This window comes from Chaetodon auriga, chromosome 6 (assembly GCF_051107435.1).
Source record: "Chaetodon auriga isolate fChaAug3 chromosome 6, fChaAug3.hap1, whole genome shotgun sequence".
Taxonomy (NCBI): domain Eukaryota; kingdom Metazoa; phylum Chordata; class Actinopteri; order Chaetodontiformes; family Chaetodontidae; genus Chaetodon; species Chaetodon auriga.
The window spans coordinates 20465824-20489955 of record NC_135079.1 but is presented as its reverse complement, the minus strand read 5'-3'; the positions used below and the strand labels follow the sequence as shown (position 1 = coordinate 20489955).

The 24132-nt window shown below is 42.6% G+C and overlaps 1 protein-coding gene across 1 annotated transcript in view; it reads left to right on the top strand.

The window, feature by feature from the left end:
• The first annotated feature begins 7335 nt into the window (after positions 1 to 7335).
• Positions 7336 to 24132, top strand: part of cmip (c-Maf inducing protein) — a 42890-nt gene continuing 26093 nt past the window's right edge. Inside the window, exon 1 of the mRNA XM_076732434.1 lies at positions 7336 to 8281. Coding sequence (XP_076588549.1) covers positions 7955 to 8281 — 327 coding nt within the window. The 5' untranslated portion in view covers positions 7336 to 7954. The remainder of the gene's footprint in view (positions 8282 to 24132) is intronic.

Genomic DNA, 24132 nt, shown 5'->3' with positions numbered 1-24132 from the left:
GGTTGAATGTTCAGTTCAGCAGTTCATTCAATGTTCTTTGCTTTAACAAAGGTTTTAAATACACATCAGGTTGTGCAAAATTGCCTCTGAAAACTTTGATGTATGCTGAAAGTTAAGTCAGTGCTTCATGTGTACTTCCTCAATGTGAACAGGGTAAAATTGGGTTTAGTCTAAATTGAGTGCCTAGCTGGGTTTATATGTATCAGCAGGACACATTGTATGTGGGGGTTTATCAGGAAAAGTCTAGACATGGGATTAACAGCCCTATATAGCATGACCAAGATGGAGGTAATTCAGTTTAAGTGAGCAGCTCTCGTGACCACTTCCAAGATCCAGCTAACCTGGGTCCCATGTCTGATGTGGAGCAGGGGAGGGATGGTGACATGACAAGGAACCAGGTTTACATGGAGATACTGTATGGCTAATAATTGGCTAAACTGATCAATGCTCCACTGCTGAGTGTTTGACGGATTCGATGTTGGTCCTTTCATCAACAGTCGGCAGTGTGGTACAGAGCAGAGATCAGTCATTTGATGAAGGTTCCTCACTGGACGCTACAGAAAAGAAACATTTTCAGTCTCACATGTATCAGAGTTTCCGATGATTAGCTCATCATGGCGTAAATTCTGCTCCAGGGGCTTTTCCACTTTGAGAACGAAAGCAAGATTATGTAACTTTTGAAAGAAGACACAACACAATTATCTCCATACAAATTCAAAGTTGAATTCACAAGTAATAAAACATCTCTCTCAATTTAACACACTCAGGGGTTTTGATGCTTTGGCCTTGTTTGGTCTGGTATGACCAGTATCTTATGTAGGCAATGTTAGCAAACTTTGTGAATCTTCTCTGCTTCTGCTACTGCTTCACTAGGTTTTAGCATTAACCTTTGTCCTGTAATTGCCTCAGTTGCTGTTCAGAAGAGGTTACTTGGGGTCCCTTTAAGAACCTCACTCTTGAAATGTTTTTATTTAAGAATGACCTCCTTTATAACAACTTGACAAGAGCTTTCCTCAGGTAAGTATGTATCAACCCTAATGCAGAAGAAACCCCAGACTGCACATGTGCTGGCCTCACTGTCTGCTCTGTCTTTAGAGGAGCTACCAATACAATTTGCAATGACAGGATGTAGTCAGACAAAGCCTACGCATGTCTGAGATATGTTGGTTAAGATTAAGAGTATGTAGTAGCGAACACACCATCACTATGATCGAGGGTCTTTTATTGACGCCGGTCAGAGCAAAATGTTTCACTCAGTGCTTCAATGTCTCTTTGGCATCATTTCAGTTTAAGGGCTTCCTTCCTTCCTTCTATGGTAAATACTGTAAGTACTTTAATCAAATTGTATTATTGTATTTGAATTACTGACATATGTACATCTTCATTACACAAATTCAATAGTTTCTCGTGGATTTTCAGCCCTGATTTAAAGTCAGATTTTTAATGAAATAATTTCCATTATTGCCAAATCAATACTTCAGTCTCCTTTTATGACGCGTTACATTCTTGCTGCATTTCTCTTACCCCTTTGGCTTTCATTGACTGTTGTCACAACAGCAGACAGTCTGCTGGCGGGCCGGTCGGCATGTTGTAACTTGTCTCCAGAACAATACTGGTTGGAGTGCTGGTGGTGTTGCAGCAGGAAGGACTCTGCTGATGGGGGATTGTGGGTGGAGCGGAAAAAAAGAGGCTTGAGGGGAACTGTGGGACGCCCCGGTGGGAGCATGCGGAAACCTCAGAAGTGACACTGAGGTGCTTGTTGTTGTGAGTTGGGACCCTTGAGATAGGAAGCTGTAAAACCAGTCTCAGTCAAGCAGATGTCGGTGGTGGTAGCAAATATTCAAAAGAGAGCTGTGAGGGCCGAGGAGGAGAAGGGTTCCAAGTGGAGCTGAAGCAGTCGGTCCTAAGAAAAGACACTACAGACTGTTGCACCTTGTTACTCTGCCCTAACACTCAGCTGTGTTTCTATGGCCACCATCCCTTGGGTTCATTGCTGTGGGAGTTTCAAAACAGTGATGTCATCAAGCAGAATTTTTTTTTTCCACCTGCATTTGACCTGACGTGCACTTTTCAGTGTGTATTTGATGGATGCAAATGATTATTTTCCATATGTCCAGGTTTTGTACTTACCCTTCTGAGTTTACTGCCACCATCAGAGTATAATGAGGTTGAACAGACTTTAGTTTGTAGTACACACATTGTTCAAAAAATATTTGAAGACTTTTCTGAGAAAAGTCTCAGAAATAAGTTTAATTTTGTGAACTATTGGACTGGAGATTACAATGTTTAATTAACTGGCCAAACATTCAATTTTCCATAGCCTAACCTAACACAGCCCTGTTTTATAAAATAATCATAGAAATAAATGTGAAATGTATAAATCAGCCACCAATTGGTGAAACAATTGAAATGATTATGAAATGTCAGTTCATCATTCATTTTCATTATAACAGAGCTTTATATTAATTTCATTATACATAGTTTTATTTCAAGCTACTTTTTTATTCCATGCTGACATTTTTCCCCAGTGACACTTAAGTTTCATGTCAAGTCTTCATAATAACACATTTAATTTCATCCTGTCACTTTTCATGACAGTGGTGTCACTGCCCTCCTAGCTTTCAGCCAATCACGTGCCCCCTTACCTCTCATAAATTAGCAAGCACAACAACTGGCTACCAAATTTAGCAGATTAACACCACCTAACAAAAGTAGCAACAAGATAAGATAACCGTCAACAGTGTTTCTTTCCGTTGATGCTGAGTAATAATGCAAGTATGCAGCATGTGCAGCCTTGTTGAACTGAATAAATAAGAGACGATATTTGTTTCTTTGGCTCTGTAATAATAAACTTTATAATAATAATAAACTTTATCTGTATAGCACTTTTCATACAGGACTTGCAGCTCACACAAGAAACGTCACAAGAAAGAAATCACATGCACCAAGTGAGTGCTTTAAGACAGAGTGGACTTAAAGACAGATAAAAAAAAAAAATGAATGTAAATTAAGATTGAGAATGAAACCCACTAATGATAATTAGGATGAAAATAAAAATATAAGACAATGCATAAAACCACAGAATAAATTAATAAAATGTAGGTAAAAAATAGACTAGAATGAGGATGAAAAAATAAGGATAAAGCATCAAATCACAGCATAAAATAATAAAATTATTAGATTACATAGAATACCTAAAATCAGGTAAAATACAACATTTTATAAGAAGCATAGCAGTGCAGATGTGCCAGGCAAAGCGCAAGTAGCTGCTTCAGACTTACTTTCATGCTGTTGTGGCTGTAGCTAACAGGTGCTACCTGGACTATGTGGGAGCAGCAGTTGTTGAGCTGTCTTGCTTGAGAGGCAGGGGCCGTGTGATTGGCTGAAAGGTCAGGGGCAACGCCTGGATGCGAGTCAGAGCTGAGAAAGAGAAGAGATGGTTATCATATAAACACATCATATGACTTCTTCTCGTTGAATGTGATATGATCAGGCTTAATAGTCAAGGTGGTTACTGAAATGCTTCAGAAAAACCAGCGAGTTGACACTTCATCAGATGATTCCACGATACACATCATCATCCACTACCGCCTGTGGCTGGCTTTCTGTATAAACGTAGGCGTGTGTTTTATTAACTCTTCCTGCTTACACTTTTGACAGGAGAATTTTCAAGCCATGCTCTTTCAACGCTGACATGAATAATGGAATCTTGTTAATCAGCCAGTGAGCACAGTTTAAAGCAACAGCCTGGAAAGTATTAAACCAGTCAGACTGATAGTATAGCAAGAGCACTCAACTTCATATGGCCTGCTGATTTTTGAGTAGATGGAAACATGAGCATTGGCTGATTCATCAGTGACTGAGTGTTAGGGATAGTTCTTTAAGTGGAAGCCATGACTTCAGGGCCTTGTATTGTTCAACATCCGCCCTGCTGAAGTATCCATGACAAAGACAATAAATCTCTACCAAGGTGTGGCATGGTGTGCTTCTCTCTGTACTGTAACTCAAACTCAAAACTTGATCTGTTGGAATTTTTATCATCAAGACGAGTAAGACTGATAGCCTAAAGCCAGCTAGTAGCCCCCAGAGGCTGTAATATTCATTACATACTCCAATATCAACATGTTGACAGAACAAATAGCATATTGAAGCTGCTGTTCTTGCTTTCTGTTCCGGTTGCTAAGTTTAACTTCAAAGTGGCACTCACACGTCGTACAATTACTAAATTCTGTCACAGTATATTGAGTCTCAGTCCTGCTGCCATTTTCCTTCATCCGTGCACATGCTCAGTCAATACCTTTCCACTCACTCTCCTGCCAGCCACACCCACCTGTCCGCTCAGCTGATCACACACCTGAGATTCATTCCCAATCATTCTAGTATTTAAGCTGGCCTCCCACACTCACACAGTGCCAGACTGTTCTCTGTTCTCTAGCAATTACCATTTGACTGCCTCTGACTTCTGACTTCTGACTTTGTCTGCTCTCCTGCCCTGTGGTAACTACCTTAGCCTTCTGTACCTGGCTGTGTTTGTTGCCTTGCCCTTCCTGGATCTGTTACTGATTGGAACTGTCAATTGTCTGGCTTGTCAAACATTTCCTGAAGCTGTCGTTCACTCCGGACGGAGCCTCAAGCCCGCATCATCTAAGTCTCTAAGACACTTATGTGTTCAGGGAGTGCTGCAATTAGGTCCTAACCTTACATGTTACAGTACAATCTGGCATGGGTCCTGCAGATTCCACCTGAGAGGATCGAGGGCATCCTCCAGCACCATGAAGTCCTGATCCCCACATCTGCTGCAGCCAGACAATCCGCAGAAGCTGGGATGCAGGCACTGGATGAGTTAGCTGAACAAGTCCAATGCCTGCTAGCCCCCTTCCAGTTCCAGCCTCAGAGTGCGCTAGCCACTGGCCTGCTAGCTCCCTGCCAACACCAGTCCCTGAGTCAACTAGCCACAAGTCTGCTAGCTTCTTGCTAACTCCAGCCAATGAGTTAGCTAGCCAGCAGCTTTCTCACCCCCAGCCATGTTCTGTTCCTGAGTTGGCAAGTTTCCTGCCCAAGTCCCAAGGGTCTCCATTCTGGGGGACACAACTGGCTGTCAAGACACAGGAAGGAAGCAGGGTTTTGCCTTTGTCGCTGACCTCCCAGCCAACCTCCAGAGAGGTTCCGCCTTCGTCTGCTGCCTGCTAGACCTCCAGAGTGGTTTTGCCTTTGTTGCCGGCCTCTGGTTAGATCTCCTGTGCCATTCCCCCCATCAGCTCAGCTCTCAGGCCTGAGACCTGAGGCCTGACCTCAGACGGAGGTCTCCTGCACTTTCCACAGCCTGTCCTCAGGCTGCTTGCCTGAGGTTATCTGCTTCACCATTACCCAGTCCCCAGGGTACCTGCCTGAGGTTTCCTGCTGCGCTCCTGTCCAGCCCTCCATTCTTCAGTTCCTTGACCACTTTCCTCTAAGTAACTACCTCTGACTTCGTCTGCTCTCCTGCCCCCTGGTAGTTACCTTAGCCTTCTGTACCTGACTACGTTTGGATCTGTTACTAATTGGAACTGTCAATTGTTTGGCTTGCCAAACATTTCCAGAAGCTGTCATTCACTCCAGACGGACACTTCCGTGTTCAGGTAGTGCTGCAATTGGGTCCCAACCTTACCTGTTACAAAATTCTATAGGGTTCTTCTTCTGGGAACCATGAATGTATTCAACAAAAGTCATGGCAATCAGCCTATTATGTAATATCTCGTGCATGTGGAAATTTTGGCTCGTGGTCAAAACAAGGTTGATACTCTGGGGATCAGGTTTCATGGCACTGAACACTAGACCTTGTGTTCAAACTTAAAATTCTGACCATGTGGTGGCAATAGGAGAAAATTCAAGGAGTGTCCAAATTGGAAAGGGTTTATACTCTGGGGAGCCTGAATGTGCTTCTTTTCCTATAACCTTTTAAATTACTTATTTTTGTATGTAAATGGTAATTTTGGCCAAATTGTGCTATAGGACAAATCAATGTTTTGTTTTGTTTTTTTTTTAATCATCCTGAAGGTGTGTTCAGACAGAACATGAACCAAATTTTAGACACAGCTGTATAAAAAGATAACGAAAAAACACATCTATGCAAGTCATTTTATTGTAAATGTGTGGGTTTTAGCAACGTGGATGGAGTTTATGTTCTACAATTAAAATTCACACATGGTGGATATTGTAGAAGCTTATTCAATATGGTTAAACTTAATGTGTTAAGATTTGACAACATTCAGGGAAAAAAACACAAGTACATAAAAACTCTAACAGTAGAAGTGTAATAGAATAGTTTGGGGGACGTGTCACATCAGTAATTCTAAAATCCTCACTGTGGCCTTGGTTGACAAACAGAATTTTGTTATGTTAGTCTCATTAGTCTTGGTTGAACAGATAAATACATTACATATACTTGTGCCCAGTATTGAGTTTTGTTGTGGTAAAGTAGTATAAATGCCATGGCTTTATATTATAAGGAAAAGTGGTAGAATTTTCTTCCAAGAAATGCATGATGTCTGAATTTCTTATGTTACAGATCATTCAGATTTATCTCAGCCCACAGGGTCAGTAAACTCTACCTGAGTGACGTCATGTCCCCGACTCTTGCCTCATAATAAACTCACCCACGTTGTCAATAATCCTCTTCTCTGTACTCCTTCTCTGAAAAATGATGCATATGATAACCAGCTGAGGAAAGTAACTGAAGGTACTGTACTTAAATACAGCTTGGAAACAGTTGTACTTGACTTGAGTGTTTCCATTTTCTGCTACTTCACATTTGTACTCCACCGCTTTTCGATATTGTACTTGTTACTCCACTACATGTATATATATGTCAGAACTTTGCAGATTCTGATTAATAATAAAAATACAATTAACAAATAAACTGTAATACTATAGATTGAGATAAAACTTTATTGATCCCGGGGGGATTCACAAGCTACCCAGCACCGGACACATTAATGCATAATTATAATCTTATAATATATTGTACATTATTCTGAAATGGATCATTCTGCATAATTAACTTTTGGTATTTTGATGGTAATACGTTTGCGCCATTACTCTGAACACATGACAGATCTACTTACTCTCGCAAGATCATTTTCCACATCTGATGTCGACAAGCTGCATCATTTCCAGCGAAAGGGAAAAAGAAGTGGATTCACAAGAAGTCCCTGCTCCCTCCTCCATTTTTTTTTCTTTTTTTTTTGAGGGTGGGGGGGGTGAGCGTGCGCCCTCGGCAGACAGTCAAGCGCAAAAGACACACGGCTCATCCGCTCGCCTCCCCATTGACGTCAGTCCGGTATCACATGTACGAGCAAGGACCAATCGGCTCGGCGCTGCCGGAGAGTGCTGGCTCCTTTACACCAAGATAGGGGAAAAGACTGAATAAAAGGAAACCGTGCCAGTGAGCTTGTAATGACCACAAAACCCAACGGAGGAGCCTAGACTCGCCATTGGATATTTCGCCCGCTTTCTCGTCATTCCCATGCGCTCCTAGCTGTGGATTATTCAGTTTGGCACCGGGGCGGACGGAATGGATAAGGCCATGGCCCTAACATATTGAATAGCTCGTTGGTGGTAGGGGGGGAGGCGAGACGCGCACCGTGGAGACAATTCATGGGGCATTGTGCGGGGAGGAAAATGGTGGATTATTTGCACTGTATCATAAAAACCTTCCCCCGCCTGGATATCCGGCCATAAGACACTGTTTGGTGGTATTTCTGCGCCTGTCTCGGCCGCGTCTACAGTAACTGAGGTCCTGTTATAGCGGTTGGTAGGTAGGTAACTACCCCCCCTCCAGCTCGATCCGAACGACCTTATCCATTTCTATTTTTTATAGGCTATACATGTAGGATTCTTGTGTCGTCGTAACGCGTTCACCCTCCCCTGCCCGAGAGTAACATTTGGAAACAATAAACTGTTGGATTACTGAACTATGGATTTCAACAGCGGCGGCGGCGGCGGCGGAGGCAACGAGCTGCACAACAACCAGTTTTATCAGTGCGAGGAGAACAAGCCTCTGCTGGGGGAGATGTCGGAGGGGAATAATAACACCAAGCTGGGCGCAGGGCCGTGCAAGAGGTCCCTGCACCACTGCAGCAGCAGCGGGATGCGATACAAGCTGCTCCACGAGGGGGACATCCAGGTGTGCGTGGTCAAACACCCCCGCACCTTCCTCAGCAAGATCCTCACCTCCAAGTTCTTGCGGAGATGGGAGCCGCACCACCTCACGCTCACGGACAGCAGCCTGACCTCGGCCACCGTGAGTTGCTTTCTAGCCTCCTGTGTGTGTGTGTGTGTGTGTGTGTGTGTGTGTGTGTGTGTGTGTGTGTGTGTCTATCTATATAATATGCTGCGTTTCACATTCCACAGGCAGCTTTGGTGTTTGTCTTTTCTTGTCTGGACGCAGCAGACGCGCGATGAGATTACGCACAGTCTGTTATTGACGCAGTTTACAAGAAGGCAGCGTGTCACTGCTTTCACGGCTGATAATATCGCAAAACATTGTCGCTGCGGCCTGCACCCCCACATCCTCTCCTCTTCATCACTTCCGTGTGCATCACCCTACCTGTGACCACGTATCTGGTTCTCACACACGGGTGCAGGGGACCCACAAACGGAGGTCCCTGAAGGGTGTGAGTGTATGTGTCTCTTGAGGGATAATGTTTAGCCAGAGGATGCTTCTAGAGGCTTTAAACTCTTCATTTGAATTATTAAGCAACGAAGATCTCTTATTAATCTCTGGAAATAAAACCCACCAGCAGGGGGTCAGAGGGGCCGGTTAGACGTGTGACATGAAACCAGTTGAGAACCCCTACTGCAGCGTCCTGCATCCCCATAACAAACGGGTGTTTTTGTGTTGCCTCCCGCCTGTCTTCTGGACGGAGTGCAGAACGGAGGCAAAGAATGCTCTGATGATATGCCATCTTCAGTAATGTTGGTATTATTGTTATTATAATAATCTTACAAGGCAGTTTAGCTTTAGTGGTTGAACATTCTCTGTGTTGCTGATGTGGCAGCCTGTGGGTTCTGTGTGGTTGGCTGTCGGGCCTAGACAGTGTATCAGTTCAATGCCAACAAGCCAATATCATCACAAATGTGGCTATGCGTGGATTCGAACTGATTTGGAGTAATAAATGCAAAAGAAGAGAGGCTGGTGAAGTCACCTAACTGGCAATCCAATCATGTATATATATATATATGTTGTTTTTTTTTTTCAGGAAGTCAGTATTTATTATTTCCCATAACATTCAACAGCCTCATTATTTTCTATTGTATAATACTATACTATTTTTAAGACATCACCTGTCAATGTTCACCAGCCAGGAGGAATCCACAGCAGGAGACATGTCTGCGGTAATCAATCGTAATTGTTAGTAATTTAGCAGAATAATGCCAAAACAACAAAAGCCTTTATTTCCCCTCTGTTATTATCAACACTTCTGACATTTTCCATAAAGCCAGGCCCATTGTTTTATCAACACACCTTGTTAGAGGCTTTTTGGACGTCTGCCTATCACACCCACACTTGAAGAGTGTGTTGAATTGCTTACAGCAGTGTGTCTTGGAGGCCGTTATCATTGCAGGAAAAGCTTGTGGATGTAGTTCAGGGAAAACCCACCTGAGCTCAGTTTATCTGCTTGTTTACTGGAAGATTTCTGCCTTTAGTCCACTGCAAATCTAAATTATTCAGCTGAATGAATTGTACGCTGGGAAAATGCATTAATGCCTATTTAAATTGATTTGGTGTATTTTGGACCTTCGTAGTGATCACTGGTTGGAGGTCACGCTTTTGCCTTTTTTCATTCATTCATTCATTACAAGCTCAGTTTTACTGCTGACATTTTGGCATCGCCATTCAAGCACATGAATGGGACAGTATTCTAGACTAATAAAGAAGGCTGGCTACAAACATTTTAGCAGTGTTGAGTTAGCTTGGATGTTCCCGCTTGAGTATCTTGAGTGTACACCAAACTTCCTCCAGGCGTCCAATGGAAGAGCCAGCTTGAGGGCAGGAGAAATAAGTTGTAAGCACAACATTGACGTCAACCTTTTTAATGTCTTGTGTGTCTTTTAAGTTGATAGGCTGGACACTTAAGCAAACATTCTCATTCATTTGGGGTTGTTTCAGGCCACCTGATGATGTACGCCCAATATTCACTCCCTTTTATTTTCGATTTTGGTGCCTACCATTCGTGAGGGAAATATCTGGCTCTCAAGCTCCTTAATGCTCCACTGTGTCCACCAGCTCGTCACTGACTGTTTCTGTCTGTCTGCTGTTTGGTGCTGAGCAGGTAGTGTACACTGGGTTTTTAGAGCTTTTCACTGAAGACCACTGCATGCTGCAGCCAAAAATCAACACTATGAGTGAACCAAAACAGTACAGTTGTGGTCCAGGCAACTGAACAATGATCTGGGACTCACTATAAGCTGAGGGGAGCTGCAGATTCAGGTGATAATTCTCTATGGATTATGGAAGTGACTTCATTTATATATTGTTGTAGATATCAATTAAAGCCAATTTAAGCAAGGCATGGCACAATAAATCGTCCAAGTGTATGCTCTCATGTCATTGTGATGCAAGTTTTATGTCTCATAAGGTTTATTCATTTCTGTTGTCTGGTTGTCAGTGACAACCAAAAGCATCTTTAGCTTTAAATGGAGAGGACCCAAACTGGCTGTGTAATAAGGATTTGGACCATCTACACACCTACAGGGTTGAGTCGAAGACAAGACTCCAAAATGCAACTTTGTACACAACATGTTGGTTGATGAACAAATCAGCTACTGAAGCTTGAAAAGCAGAAGAAGCTGCCCATGGCGCGTATGCTTCCTTATCGGTGATAAGTGATCTACTGTATGTTTCGCAAGTTTCACTTTTATAAGGAATCTTGTAGAATGAAACCTATGTTGTTCTACATGCACTCAATCAGCGGCTGCATCAGTCGCATCGTTTCTGATGATAACGCGCAGCCGAGTCACATCTGGCAGAGACGAGGCTTTCGACAATTACTGCCCGCTCTGCCATTTCTCATCTCATTTGTTTTACTCGTGCGTTACAGCCTAAGTTAGACTCTTGGTTGAGCGATAGCAAGAGCCATGCCAACACATCAGCAAACACTATTTTGACAGGGAGTGCAGAACGTGTGGATCTATTGTATTATATTTGTAAGAAGTCACAGTTGCCATTTAACCTCCACTGACATAAATGCTTGCTGTTGGGGCCTTTTGGTATCGCTCTGGTTACATTTCCTAGATGTGGTTTTAAGTGGTGTGTGCTGTGAGCTCCGCTGCCTATCAGTGAGTCTTTATTGATTGTGGTTGCAGCAGGAAACGAGGGCAGCCTTCGAACTTTGGCCAGTCAACAGCAGCCCTCAGCGACAGCCAGGAAATCATCTCTGTGGGAGCAGGAATTAGGCAAAACATATTTCCACATGTCTTGAGTCAGAATTCGTGGAAAGTGTCTTGCAGTTGTTGGCCTTAAAAATGCTCTGGCGTTCCTCTAATGCCACTTCGCAGGGATCTCTTGTCACTCAGACAATAAAGGGTGTATTTTTTTTTCTGGAAATTTCTATAATTGGAGCTTATTTTTCACATTAACTACCACCTCTACAGTGTTTACTCCAAACCAAACTTGTATGTAATGGCCACCAGACACCAAATGTTACAGGCAGCTAATGCGAAAGCTTTCTGTTTCTATGTTGGATCACCTTTGAGTTCAGTCAGTAGAAAATGTTGCTCAACACATTCAGCAAGCACGTTATCTGGTACTCTCGTACAGTCAGACGCAATCCAACACAACAGCTCATCACTTCCAGCTTCGTGTTTTGTTTATGTGTTCTCCAAGAATTACGCACATATTAGGCAATTCTGCAGCTCCAGATTAAGATCTGTAAGTGTAGTAGTTGTCAGCCCATAACCATATCCTAACTCTACTGCATTTGTCATAACCAAGATCGTTCCCTAGCCTCGGATACACTGTTGTTGCCATGCACAGACAGTGTGGAAAGCATGAATTTTAGAAACTCTAGTGATAAATGTTAGCCAGTTATCATAACCCTGGATCATTTGGCATTGTCCAATATTGGCAGTGTTGTGTCCAATTTTGGCAGTGTTGTGGGTGTGCCTGAGCATGACAGGTTATTCTTGACCTTGGAAACAGTAGTTTGACAGAAAAAAAAAAAAAAAAACTTCAGTCTGGCTTCAAAGACATTCTGGAAACTGCACTTTTGTTGCCTTGTGCTACACAGGACCTCACTTGCTTACAGTGGGCGCTTTATTGTTCCTGCTTCAAAGAGCCAAACTGTCAGGGACTGGCTGTCATAAATGATCCTGTAAAACCCCCCACACTCTAATGGAAAAGTTGTTGTTCCATAAGGTAACAATGCGCCTTGAAGCCATCAATTGAATGCCTCAAGTGCTGCATGCTTTCTTACATGGTAGAAAATATGAACCATACTCAGAATGGTGGAATTTATCATAAGCTGTCCTTTAGTGAACCGTACTCCGCTTTGTATGGCAGGAAACTGAATCTGTATAGACCCCAGTGGCAGAAATCATGATGTGAATGCCAATTCCTTTGTTTGGAATCGAGTCATGTCGGTGACTTATCCAGAAAGTGTTGTGTGTGTGTGTGTGTGTATGTGTGTGTGTATGTGTGGATGGCGACACCCTGTATACAGCGGTCATGTGTCTGCGAGTTGGCTTGTCGGCGATGTCACATATTCTTCGCTCTGTAAAAGGCTGAAATATGAGGAAGAGGGCTTTATTCAGGGCGAAGCATGAATGTGCATTTCCTGAGTGGACTTGTTGTGCTCGATGTCGAACAGAGCGGTTATGTGGGCAGAAGAACAATGCTGACCCATTTGCTCTGCTCTCTTACGGAGAGACGACTTCCAACAAGGAGGCAAAGAGCGTTGACTCTGCGTCTCCAACAACATCCCCACGCACAGCAAATAATTGAGATGATTGTGAGAAAAGAGCTTTGTGAAAGCGAGCCTGGCTGCCAACGGGGTTTCATTAGTTTCACTAACAAAAATCACATGAATCAGGATTAAGTTAAAGCAAAGTCCATTTTTCCAGAAACTTAAATCATTTTGTCTTGTTTTAGAAGCTGTCGGTATAAAATGTGTTTGTTAATTTCTTTGATTTTTAGCACTTTAAGAGGAATTAGCACAATAATGTAATGTAATGTAAGATAGTAGTGTGTGTGTGTGTGTGTGTGTGTGTGTGTGTGTGTGTGTGTGTGTGTGTGTGCGAGAGAGAGATCTCATTGGGCAACAGGAGAGAGTTGTGACTCACTTTTCTTTCCTTTGACAGACCTGCCTTCTACAAGTGAAGTCAGAAACCTAACCTACATCACATTTGCGTAAGAAGGGCGCTAGTGCAAGCAAGCACTTCCTGTGTTGCGCCTTGCTCACAAAAGGCCCGAGATGAAAGGAATCTTGTTGCGCTGCAAGCACGAGGGGCTCGTTATTTGGAGCAAGGCGAGAGTCAGGATCCTTTCAATCAATCAGGGAGACTTGATTGTCTTTCGGTCACGTATGGAATCTGAAGTGTCCAGTGATTGCGTAAGAAGCCACATCAGCAATCTATTTTAATGATGGTGCTTTTTATAGGTCCGATTAGTCTGATCCTCATTGTCACTTTTGCTTTCACTGAAGATCTTGTGGGTGTTTAATTAGCAAAGAATAATCAAAAACAGAGGTAAAAAATATGACGTGTGTGTCTGTCTACAAAGTGGAAATCTTCCTCACTGTCCTCTTCTTCACCTTCCTGCATGGTAGATGATGACGATGCACATCTCAGTCCCAGGTTGAGTCTCAGGTCAGCTGTCTCCATGCACAGGCCAACAGCTGGTTTTGGGTCAGGTGTCTCTGTGGTCGTCTTTGACGGGTGAATATGCGTCAGGGCTGAGAGACGAGTACGTGACAGCATGTGAGAATCTCCTCTCCCATGTGTTTGTTGGCAATAGCTTGCGCCACATTCGCGCGCTCCCTAATCTTTTCATGTTTATCAAATAATGGATGATTGAAATCCTGTCAGGCTGTGTAAAACACCTGTTTTGTCTGCTAGATGTGGATGATAAGCTTGCAGAGAAATGTCTTCTCTTCTGCTTGGGTTTGGTTTGACATTTCTTTGTGGGTGGCAGAAAGGCAAAGCAAATTTCATTTTAATTAAATGAATGTGGAGTTGGCCTAGGCTTAGGCCTTAAGTGTGTACAATAAAGAAAAACTTACAACACTGCTTCTTAGATGCATTTAGCACCAACACAATTTCAAAAGATGTCATTGTTGTCGACAGTTTCTTCTGCTTTTCTCCTTTGTGCCTTGTTTCAGAGCCAAACCCCATACATCATTATGTACAAATTTATTGTCTTTACATGCGACAATGTTGTGCTGTCAATCTCACAAATTCCGATTCATTGTCTTGTTAAACCCAGTGCACCTTGGGTACTGAAACATATGTGAATCATGTTGGTGTCCGTGTCCGCCCAGGTGAAAAAAGGGTGTAGTTTTCATTGGGTATTAGGATGAACGTGTTAAACTTTGACTAAATAGCAACTGTTGTAACACAGAACTCTTACGCCCTGTTACACATACGGACTCAGGATCCAAGTCATTGTAAAGTGAAGCTCACTGCACATGCCGGCAACACCCACCAAATCTCTGAAGGTGCCCATTGGTGCGTCGTGTGGGAGGTGAAGAAGTTTCAGTTTTACAACGAATGAATACAACAACCAAAAGCACTTTTTTTCCCACAGGAGAAGACACAAAGTTGTCTTTATCTCCACTCCACTGTGTCAAGAAACATTAAACAAAATGGAGCTAAAACAGATCACAGTGGGCTTCAACAATACACACTGCAAAGCTAGAAGATATTCTGTGTCATGTACACACCAGAGGGAAATGAATTACTCTGTTATGTGTCTGTCGTGGCAGCATCCAAACTGCCTGATTGGAATGAAGTATGTAAAAGTGATGTAAAATGAGACTGTGTCAGTGTCACTTACAGAGCAATAGCTATCTAGATGTTGCTAACATTAGGCACCATAAGCTACTGGTCACATCAGACCGAGTGTGGGAGAGTGTCTGAGAGTGCGTTGAGTTGACGAAGGGAGTGCTTTAATGCTCATGGATGTAACTTTTCATTTGTAGGAGGAAGACTGTGCTCCTTCTTTTGCAGACAGTCTCACTTTAAGTACTCAGTGCTAATGAGAGCCTGCCATTTTTGAATCAGCGTGTAGCGTCACAGCCCAGCTGTCATAACTCCCCCACGTCTGTAAAAGCAGTATTCACAACTCAGCTTCCTGATGTGGATGGATAACACACCATCCAACCTGGTTCTCTTTAAATTGACCTCAACCCCAAGCATGGCCCTAATCCTAATCTCAGCCATCTCTAAAATGGCTCTAAACATTGGAATCAGAAGAATTGGATTAGTTACAGGCTGTACAAAGGTAGAGGAAACTGCTCAAGACACAAAAGCACCTCATAATCTGTCCTCACGATGTCTTTACTGATCTAGAAAGTCCTTTGTTTTGATGCACATGTGCTAAAGGGCAAGCTTTATTGTACTTGCACAGTTACGAAATCAAATGTGAGGTGGACTGTCCTTTAAACTTAAACAAGACTTCCTTCTGTGGAATCTGCAGTGTGTGGACGGACACAGTGGAACAGGACAGCACAGAAACCAGAGGAGGCTGTGGGTAAAGTATAGATCCAGATCAGCTGATCACACACCACGTCATGCTCCTTCTCAAAGCAGAAGCAGCACAAGATAACTGGGCTGCCAGACCTTTTTGGTGGTATTGTTTTAATGCAAAATAAAGGGAAGAGAAACGACAAGCAGCGATTACAACCTATGATCTCTCTCTCTCTCTCTCTCTCACACACACACACACACACACACCGCTGCAGTACATGTTCATATTCAAATACTGGATCCTCCCAGTTTTGTTTGAACATTGCAGCCATTAGGCAAAGATTTGAGTTACAGTCGGGAATGACAGCGCTCTTTGCCGTATTGATTTGTGATCCTAAGGACAGATTGGAATTGGACTGGTTCCTCTAATTCTGCCTTGTTATGTGTGTCTATGAGTGATGGATAAGGTGAAAAAAAACAGACAAACCAAACAAGAGAGTATGTGAGGAGCAAACTGTAGACAGGGAATGGAGACTGCAGCCCTGCAGCGGTCATTCTCTATTTGGGACTGTTTTTAGTCATGTCTTTCAGGGAAACTGTGGGTTGTTTTTAACCACAATGAAAAAGGACATATTCAGCAAGGGCAGCGGGAAGTAACAGAGCACTCCTCTACAGCTGGCTGCTGTAAAACTTCATCTCTTGTGTGTGGAAGTCTTCACACCTTACTTCTAATTTACATCTTGCATAACCACCTTTGCATTTGAAGTTTCATTGATGTCACATGGCGGCACTTTGCCTTCTAATTTGCATGATTTATTGATTTTTGCACAGCTGCTTCAGACCGGGACAAAAGACATGTTATATTTGGACCTCCTCTTTGCATATTATATGTAGTGTGCTATCAGATGCTGTGTGTCTGCTAATGTTACTATAATGCTCGTGGCGGCTGCGTGTTGACCCTGCTCTCGGGGATAACGGTGTACCTGTCCAGCTCTGTCCTCACCAATTAACATGTTAAATCTCTTTTGTTTAAACTGTACAAAATCTGAGGAGAAAAAAAAAAAAGACAAGTTGTGGTTTTGCAGAGTTATGTGCTGAGCTGTTTCTTGGCCCTGTGTGTATCTACGCGTAAAACCACAACTTCATATGCTTTTTGTGCGGATGACATAAAACAGTTAATCAGTGAGCTGTAGCGATGCTAAGAGGTGTATTTTCCCCCTGCCTCCAGTCTTTATGCTAAGATAAGCTAACTGTCTCCTGGCATTAGCTGAATATTTAACAAACTGAGGTGAAAGTGGTATAGGTCCTCTCATCTTAACTCGTGGAAGCGAAAGAAAGCTCAGAATCAGCTAAATCTTGCAATGTTGATTGTAAATATACAGACAAACAAACACTGATAAAGATCATGAAACAAGCATTTGGCAATCAGGCAGGGGTCGGAGGTCAAGTCTTGATTTTGGTTCTCTTGTGATTCCAGTCAAATGATATTCAGCATGTGGCGTCCTGTGGGAACCAGGGCTAGATTCTGTAAACCGACAGTTCATCATATGTGACACATTAAAACTAACACATGAAGTCAACACATGTCTCTTCTCATTTGCTACCGTTTAAAACAGCCTGTCATTACTTTTGGTGGAGGCTTCCATATTTGTCATTAGCAGTGACCCTGTTTACAGTTCAAAGGTTCGGCTCAACGTATCGGACCAGTCAGACACGGAGGCGTTTAGATGATGATGTGAGTCCGAAAACAGATGATTTCAACAACTGTTTAAAATAATTATTACGTTTCTTCACCACACACTTCCTGCTGATGCGTTAAATCAAAAGCCTGAAGGCTATCTACGCAGGAAGCGCTGAGTTTCATTGACATCAACTTCACAATTTGGGAAAAAACTGCAAAGTAGAACTGACTACAATTAATTAGTGAGTAAAGAAAAACTCCAGCCACTGTGGTGAGTGTGACGTGATCACATTAATGTACTAGTAGTGCTGTGTAAGATACATTTTATCTGATTTTATAGAGTCAGCTGAAAAATGAAGATTTTGCGTGAACAGCAAATTAGAACAAAAGCAGACCGGGAAACAAGGAAATGTCTTACTAAAACTTAAAAAAGTATATCTTAAAACATCCAAGGAAATTTGGCATTTAAGGTCAAAATGTTTTCTTATATTAGTCTGTTTCAAATAAAGGCCTGATAACTAAACAGTACCAGCATTATTAATACTGCTCCAGCTGCATGGCTTCAGATGTGTTCAGAGAGTGACTGGAGTTTGGAGCTTCAAGAAGCTTTTTTTCTGGTTGGGAACGGTAAAGTATGTTTAATCCAGTGTTGGAAAGCGTTCATGTTGATGTCTGATTGAAAAACAGAACTGTCATTTATGTATTGTCCAGCCTTCTTCAAATGACGTCTGAAGCTCGTTCATCTGTGGCCTTGCCAGACCACAATGAGATGTGAAACCGTGGCCTAACTTTGAACAGTCTCCCTTTGAATGTCACTCTGGCTAAATCGGGCTTTAATTTTAAAAAAATGACTTACTTAAAGTGTCTCTTTCTGTAAGCCACGCTCTTATAATGACAGTAGGATGCATTCTATGCATTAAAGTATTCATCTGGACTCTTCAGTCAAACGTAAGACTGAACTGTTAAAACGCAAAGTTGCGTCATTAATCCGCATGAATGAAGTGACGTTCACAAGCAGACCAATGCAGAACGCTTGTTTAAGCCTCAGTTGTCACACATCTGTCCAGCGGTGCAGGTGCAGATTAGCTGTCTGTCTATGGAATGTTAAAGCTACACCTACAGTTTTTTGTTTTAAGAACTGGAGCTCTGCGGTAAACCGTTCGCTCGCTCTCTTCTACCCTCCTCCTTCGGGACATTTTTATTGAAATAACTGAACAGTAGAAAGAAATTAAGGCGTGTTCTCCTCACTGATACACTCTCTGATGTGTTTGTGCACATGTCTGCCATGTGTCACAATCCTGAACGTTGACCTGCACTACGGGGAATAATAACCACAGCTCACAGCAGCGCGTTTTGTTGGCTTTTTTTCTCCCCTCTCTAACATTCCTCGATAATCAGAACCGCACATGCGAGGTTCTTCACAATCTGATTTACAGTTTTGTTTGGGCTCGTGTTATATTTGGAGCTCAGTGTGGAGCTACTTTCCAGCTCTTCTACTCCCTTTTGCTGTGTAAGTGGTGGGCCGAGCTTCCAGGAACCGATGTTACCGCTACACCCGTTATTATTGTATTGTAGGTTTTGTTGTCACTGGACTCATGTTTTCTTGTTGATGCCATTTTTGTTTATTGTCGTGGCTGCTGCAGCGGTGACTCTTCGGTCTGGTAGTTGCTGCTGTTTTGGTGTTGTGGTGAGTTGCTGTATGTCTAGTACATAGTGATGTCATGTTTTAGCTTCTTTGTCCACATCCTAAGAATTCTTTATTTTTTAATCACAGGCCTTTAATAGTCAGCTCATCAAGCTTTTGAGGGCATGTATTCATTCCACTTTCTCTGAGTAAACACAGCAAAGAAAACGATTGTATCCTAAATACTGAAGCAACCAGCTTCTTTTTAATAGAAGCTAAGCTAATTTTTTTGTGTGCTGTCGATTTTTCTGAGCTTTTCGCCCCGCAGGTGAAAGCATTAACCAATCATGTTGCGCGGAACAGACGTCGCATCACAAGTCACGATGACCTGTGGGTTGTGTGTTTCTTATCGCCTTGTATGAAGTAGCTTATGTAGTTTATTTTTGGATGTGGTAGAGTTGGTAGCAAAGCAACAGGTTCAAAGCAGGTTTGGCTAACGTAAGCTAAGGTTTTACAATCTATACTGAGCGCGTAAGCAAAAACCTATCCAGGGCAGCGCTGAGGCAGGAAGTTTATGTATATTTATGTATATGTTGCCATCTAGAGGAACAACGAATGATCTGCACGATGTTGCCGAACTGATGGTCCCCCTGTTTGATATACAGTCTTAGTGCATCACAGTCAGTGTACATCACGGATCTACTCAAACCTTTTCTTGAACAGTTGTTGCAGCTGTCGCAAAGTCTCATCGCTGCTGGTCTGAACAGTTTTAATGTGAAATATTCGTGGATGAGGATTTCGTGTTGTTTATTCGTCACGGCCCCGGTGTGTAAAGGCCTTAAGACACAAATGCGTTAGTCAGTAAAACTAAGTAAAACTCTTAAAATCATTGCTCCATAGCGCTACTAGTGGTCAAAAAGTCCAGTGAGTACCTTTAAGGTTTGTCCAGGTTTCTCATCTGTCTTGTAGATCAGCATTATGTCCGAATTTCCACGGTACATTTTGCGTAATAAATTGCATTTAACCCAATTCAATGAGCCCCACATTCAAATTTTACCCTGCGTGCCTCTAGTGAGTTAATCCAGCCCTGAAAATGAGACAGAGCATCAAAACACAACAAATTCCTGCACTTTAGAAGTAAAAACAGCAGATTTCAGTCCAGTTGACTACATGTGACACACACTCTCATGCTGCCTTACTTCTTCATAACATAACAGGTCTTAATCTGTAGAAGCCTTCACTAATTTCTTGATCTGGGCGAGTCAACACTTTACTCTTTGTCTTGATGTTTCTGTGTTTTCACAGAAAGCAGCAGCGTCAAACCACAGAGCACCGTCACCAAACAGCTAACTCAACGGAAGCGCTCTCTATCCTCTGCTCTGCAGAGGCCTGTGTGACTTGTTGACGATGCGCCGCGGGTCAGCAGTGTGTTTTTGTCCTCCAAGTTTACGAGCAGCAATTTGGTTGTTCCTTCGCAAATGGAGAAGTAGAGCAGCTTATCGTTCAGGGAAGTGACTCTGTAACAGCCGGCGACGTCACACATGAGTCCAGCGGTCCCGTGGTGTGACTAAGTCCCTGAGCAGAGCATCTGACATGTTTATGTTAGCGTGTGATCAATCTGTTGGCCCCAGCGAAGGTCTTTGAACCGTCACATCACCTCGGTCACCCTTCGAATCTGGGTCACTGATGAATGTCCTTTTGTGCTGAGGACTACTGTTGTGTGATTGCTGGTAAATATGAAACTGATCGAGCACAGGATGTCAAATGATAATGCTTGCTCGATGATAGGAACAGGAAGAAATGTGCCCCCAAAGGCCCTCTTATCCACTCTCTCTCTCAGTCTTCAAGAGGGGGGTTGTGGTTGTCACTCAGTGTGACGCAAACAAACAGTGGCTGCAAAAGACCACAGAGGTTTTTCGTAAACCAAACTTCATCCAGTATCCATAACGTTTTGTCTTGGTAGATATGGTTACATACCGGTGTGCTGTGTTTGGTGACTCTGCAGCTTTATCACAAGCAGATTTCTTTCTTTCTTTCTTTCTTTCTTTTTTTTTTTTTAGAATATGATTAGTGATTTCTATGAGTAGAATAAGCAACAAAGACCGAACAACATAAACATGAGGCAGAAACAGGAAATAGGGAGAAAGAGAGGCGAAGTTTAGAAGTAAAAGAAAAGAAAGGTCAAAAGAAATGGAGGAAAAGAAGAAGGTGGGAGGATGACGGAAAAGGGGAGGAACAGAGGAGTGGCAGAAAAGGAGATTAGTAAATGATGTGGAGTAAGGGTTTGAAGGGAGAAGGGAAAGAGGGACCATAGAGGAGACAGATTAGGAGAAGAGGAGGGAAATGAGTGCAGGAGTTAAGGAAGATGAGTAAGGGAAGGAAAGATGAGAAGGAAGAGAGGGCAGTGTGAAGGAAGGGAGAAAGGGAGAGAGAGAGGAGAAGAGCAGGAAAAGATGGGAGATGTGAGTTAAAGATGAGGAGACAAAAATGGCAAGAAGGGAGAGAAAGAGAGAAGGAAAGAGGGAGATCAAATGAAAGAAAGGAGGAGAGAAGAAGAAGTAGAGGAGTAAAAGAAGAAGAAGGAAGGAAGAAACCAGAGACATTCTTTTGACGGGATCACACCGGCTGTGACGCTCGACATGTTGACGTTCTGACCCACGAGTACTCACTAGTCATCGGTTAGAAAAATCCACGCCTGTTCCTGACTGATCAGAACTTCTGTAATGACGATAAAATGCACGAGGTGGAAAAACACACATCCTTGAACCACACACGTCGTCAAACAAGGCCTTCATTTTGGCACATTACATGCCGTGTCGACAAAAATCTGTCCTCAGACAGACACGTAAACACCTGGAAAAGTACTCAAAACTGCTTCTGCGGTAGTTCCCGCTCCAAAAGGTGTCTCTAGGACCACATTTTGCCATGATGACACACACCGATTCACAAAATGAAAACAATTCCAGCCACGCTGCCACGGCTGGCAAAGACAATAAAGAGTGTAGGAGAAAAAGAGTGATGGAGGAAAGAAGAAACACTACACCTTGTTACACCGTAGAGTCTCAATATTGTTAACACTGCTGTGTCTGTTGTTCCAGGTACAGATTGTATGTAGTGGACTGACCTTTAAAATGGTCTCTTGACCTTTTCAGTGCACTGACCCAGGCGGAGGAGCTAAACACCTGATAGGTGTCTCCTTCAAACTCTCCACTTCCTCTGCAGCTAAGACTGCTTCAGTCAGCTGTTTCACTCCTCGGCCTTCCTCTGCCACCGTACTTTCTCTTTTCTTCGTTCTCTGTCGTCCTGTCTCGCTGGCTCTTGATGTGTTTCTGGCTTTGAGTCATCAAAGGCACAATTAGAAAGTTTTTCCCTGCCCTGCAGCGCTCGGTGAACATATCAGGGAGCTGATAGGCAGTGACTCAGCATTTACACGTGCTGACATTTCTGGTCTACTAAAGCCACAGCACACCTGAAAGTTATTAGCATTTGTTTGAGGACCATGTTCAGGACAGTGAATGTGGGATTCAGTCAGAATGAACTACAGTGTGTCTGTTCATGGTAGGAAGAAGATATATCAGGCTTTGGAAACACAGACAGTACTTGTTAGTGGGATTAATTCATTGTTGGTTTTATCGTGGGCTTTGTTGGCAGACTTCTGTTTGTCTTATCCATTAACTTTTCAGCATTATGTTCAGCAGTATTCAAAGGACTGCAGCGCTGTGTACTCAGTGTTGTATGCGAGAGGCTTTACAGTCTGAAATGATTTCACTCCATTCATATTTGTCCATTCATATCTGTAAGATATGAAAGTCAGCTCGCAGGTCAGGAAACTGCCTTTATTTAGGCCATCATGCTTGCTTTTTTTGTTTAAATCGTTCCTGTATTAGTTAGTTATTATTGTTGCATGGTATTTTTTTTGTCAGAATATTCATCACCGTACTTGTTTTGTCTGACCAGATGAAAACGTGATAGCCATCAGTCATTATTGGGCCTTTAGATATTGATTAATTAATCACATCAAAACATTCATATACATTTAGAAATGAGTGATTAGTCCATCATGAACTAATGAGAGATATATAGACTTGTGACACACTGTTAGTGTGAAGGTACCTCATTCATTTACAGTTAAATAAAACAGAACTTTACATAACTGCAGCAGTGAAAACATAATGCAGACACAGTTCACTGTCACTCATCAGAAGCAAGTCTCAAGCCACTGTTGTTTATTTTCTCTCTGTAATGAAATGACTGGAAGCCAATGGCTGCCCGGAAGGTCGGAAAATAAACTTTAAAACATCTTCACGCTTGAAATTGTTTGCAGTGTTATGAGGTGGCAAACATAATTGTCGTAAATGGTTTGAATCATAGAAACAGACAGATCTGATCGTTTATGTGGATGTGGTGGTTGAAAAATACATTTTGTGTTTTCACATCAGCTGAAGGGTGAAACCCTGAAACATCTCAAGTCTATAAAAGTTGATATTTTGGAGGTGAAACCCAAACCAGCAGTGAGACTGATGTGATATGATCATTTTTGAAAATACAGTGCACAGATCACACTTTCTTTCTTTCTTTTCTCTCCTTTCTTTCTCATTTCCTTCCATCATTGCTCCCTGTCTGCTTCTGGAAACAAAACAAAACAAAACAAAACAAAAAACATAACATACATCTCCATTGCCTTGTTTCTATGGCAACACAGCAGTGAGGAGAGGAGACAAGAGGAGCTGTAGCCTCCTCCAACCCTCCTCCACCATGAAAGCGGAACAGAAAGAGACAGAATGAGAAAAAAGATAGGACTGGGAGCAGGAGTTGAGTAGAAAGAAAGAAAGAAAGAAAGAAAGAAAAAAAAAAAAAGAAAGAGAGTTGTAGAGGATGAGAGAGAGAGAGAGGATGGCAGAGGCAGGCAGCCAATCACTGCATGCTCTTGTGCAGGATGGAGTATCTATGGTAACCTCGGCTGGTTATCAGAAAATTGAAGCCCCTTCTGTTTGTCTCCATTCTGCTCTGCCTCTGCCTATTCAAAAACACCATTTATCTCCTCCTTCAGCACACAATTTCATATTCCGCTCTTCATTTCGCAGCTCGTCTTGTTAGTGTGGCGTGTGCGTCCAAGTTGAGCAAAAACTCCTTCAAAAACACTATTTGGCAGCGAACGCGCAGA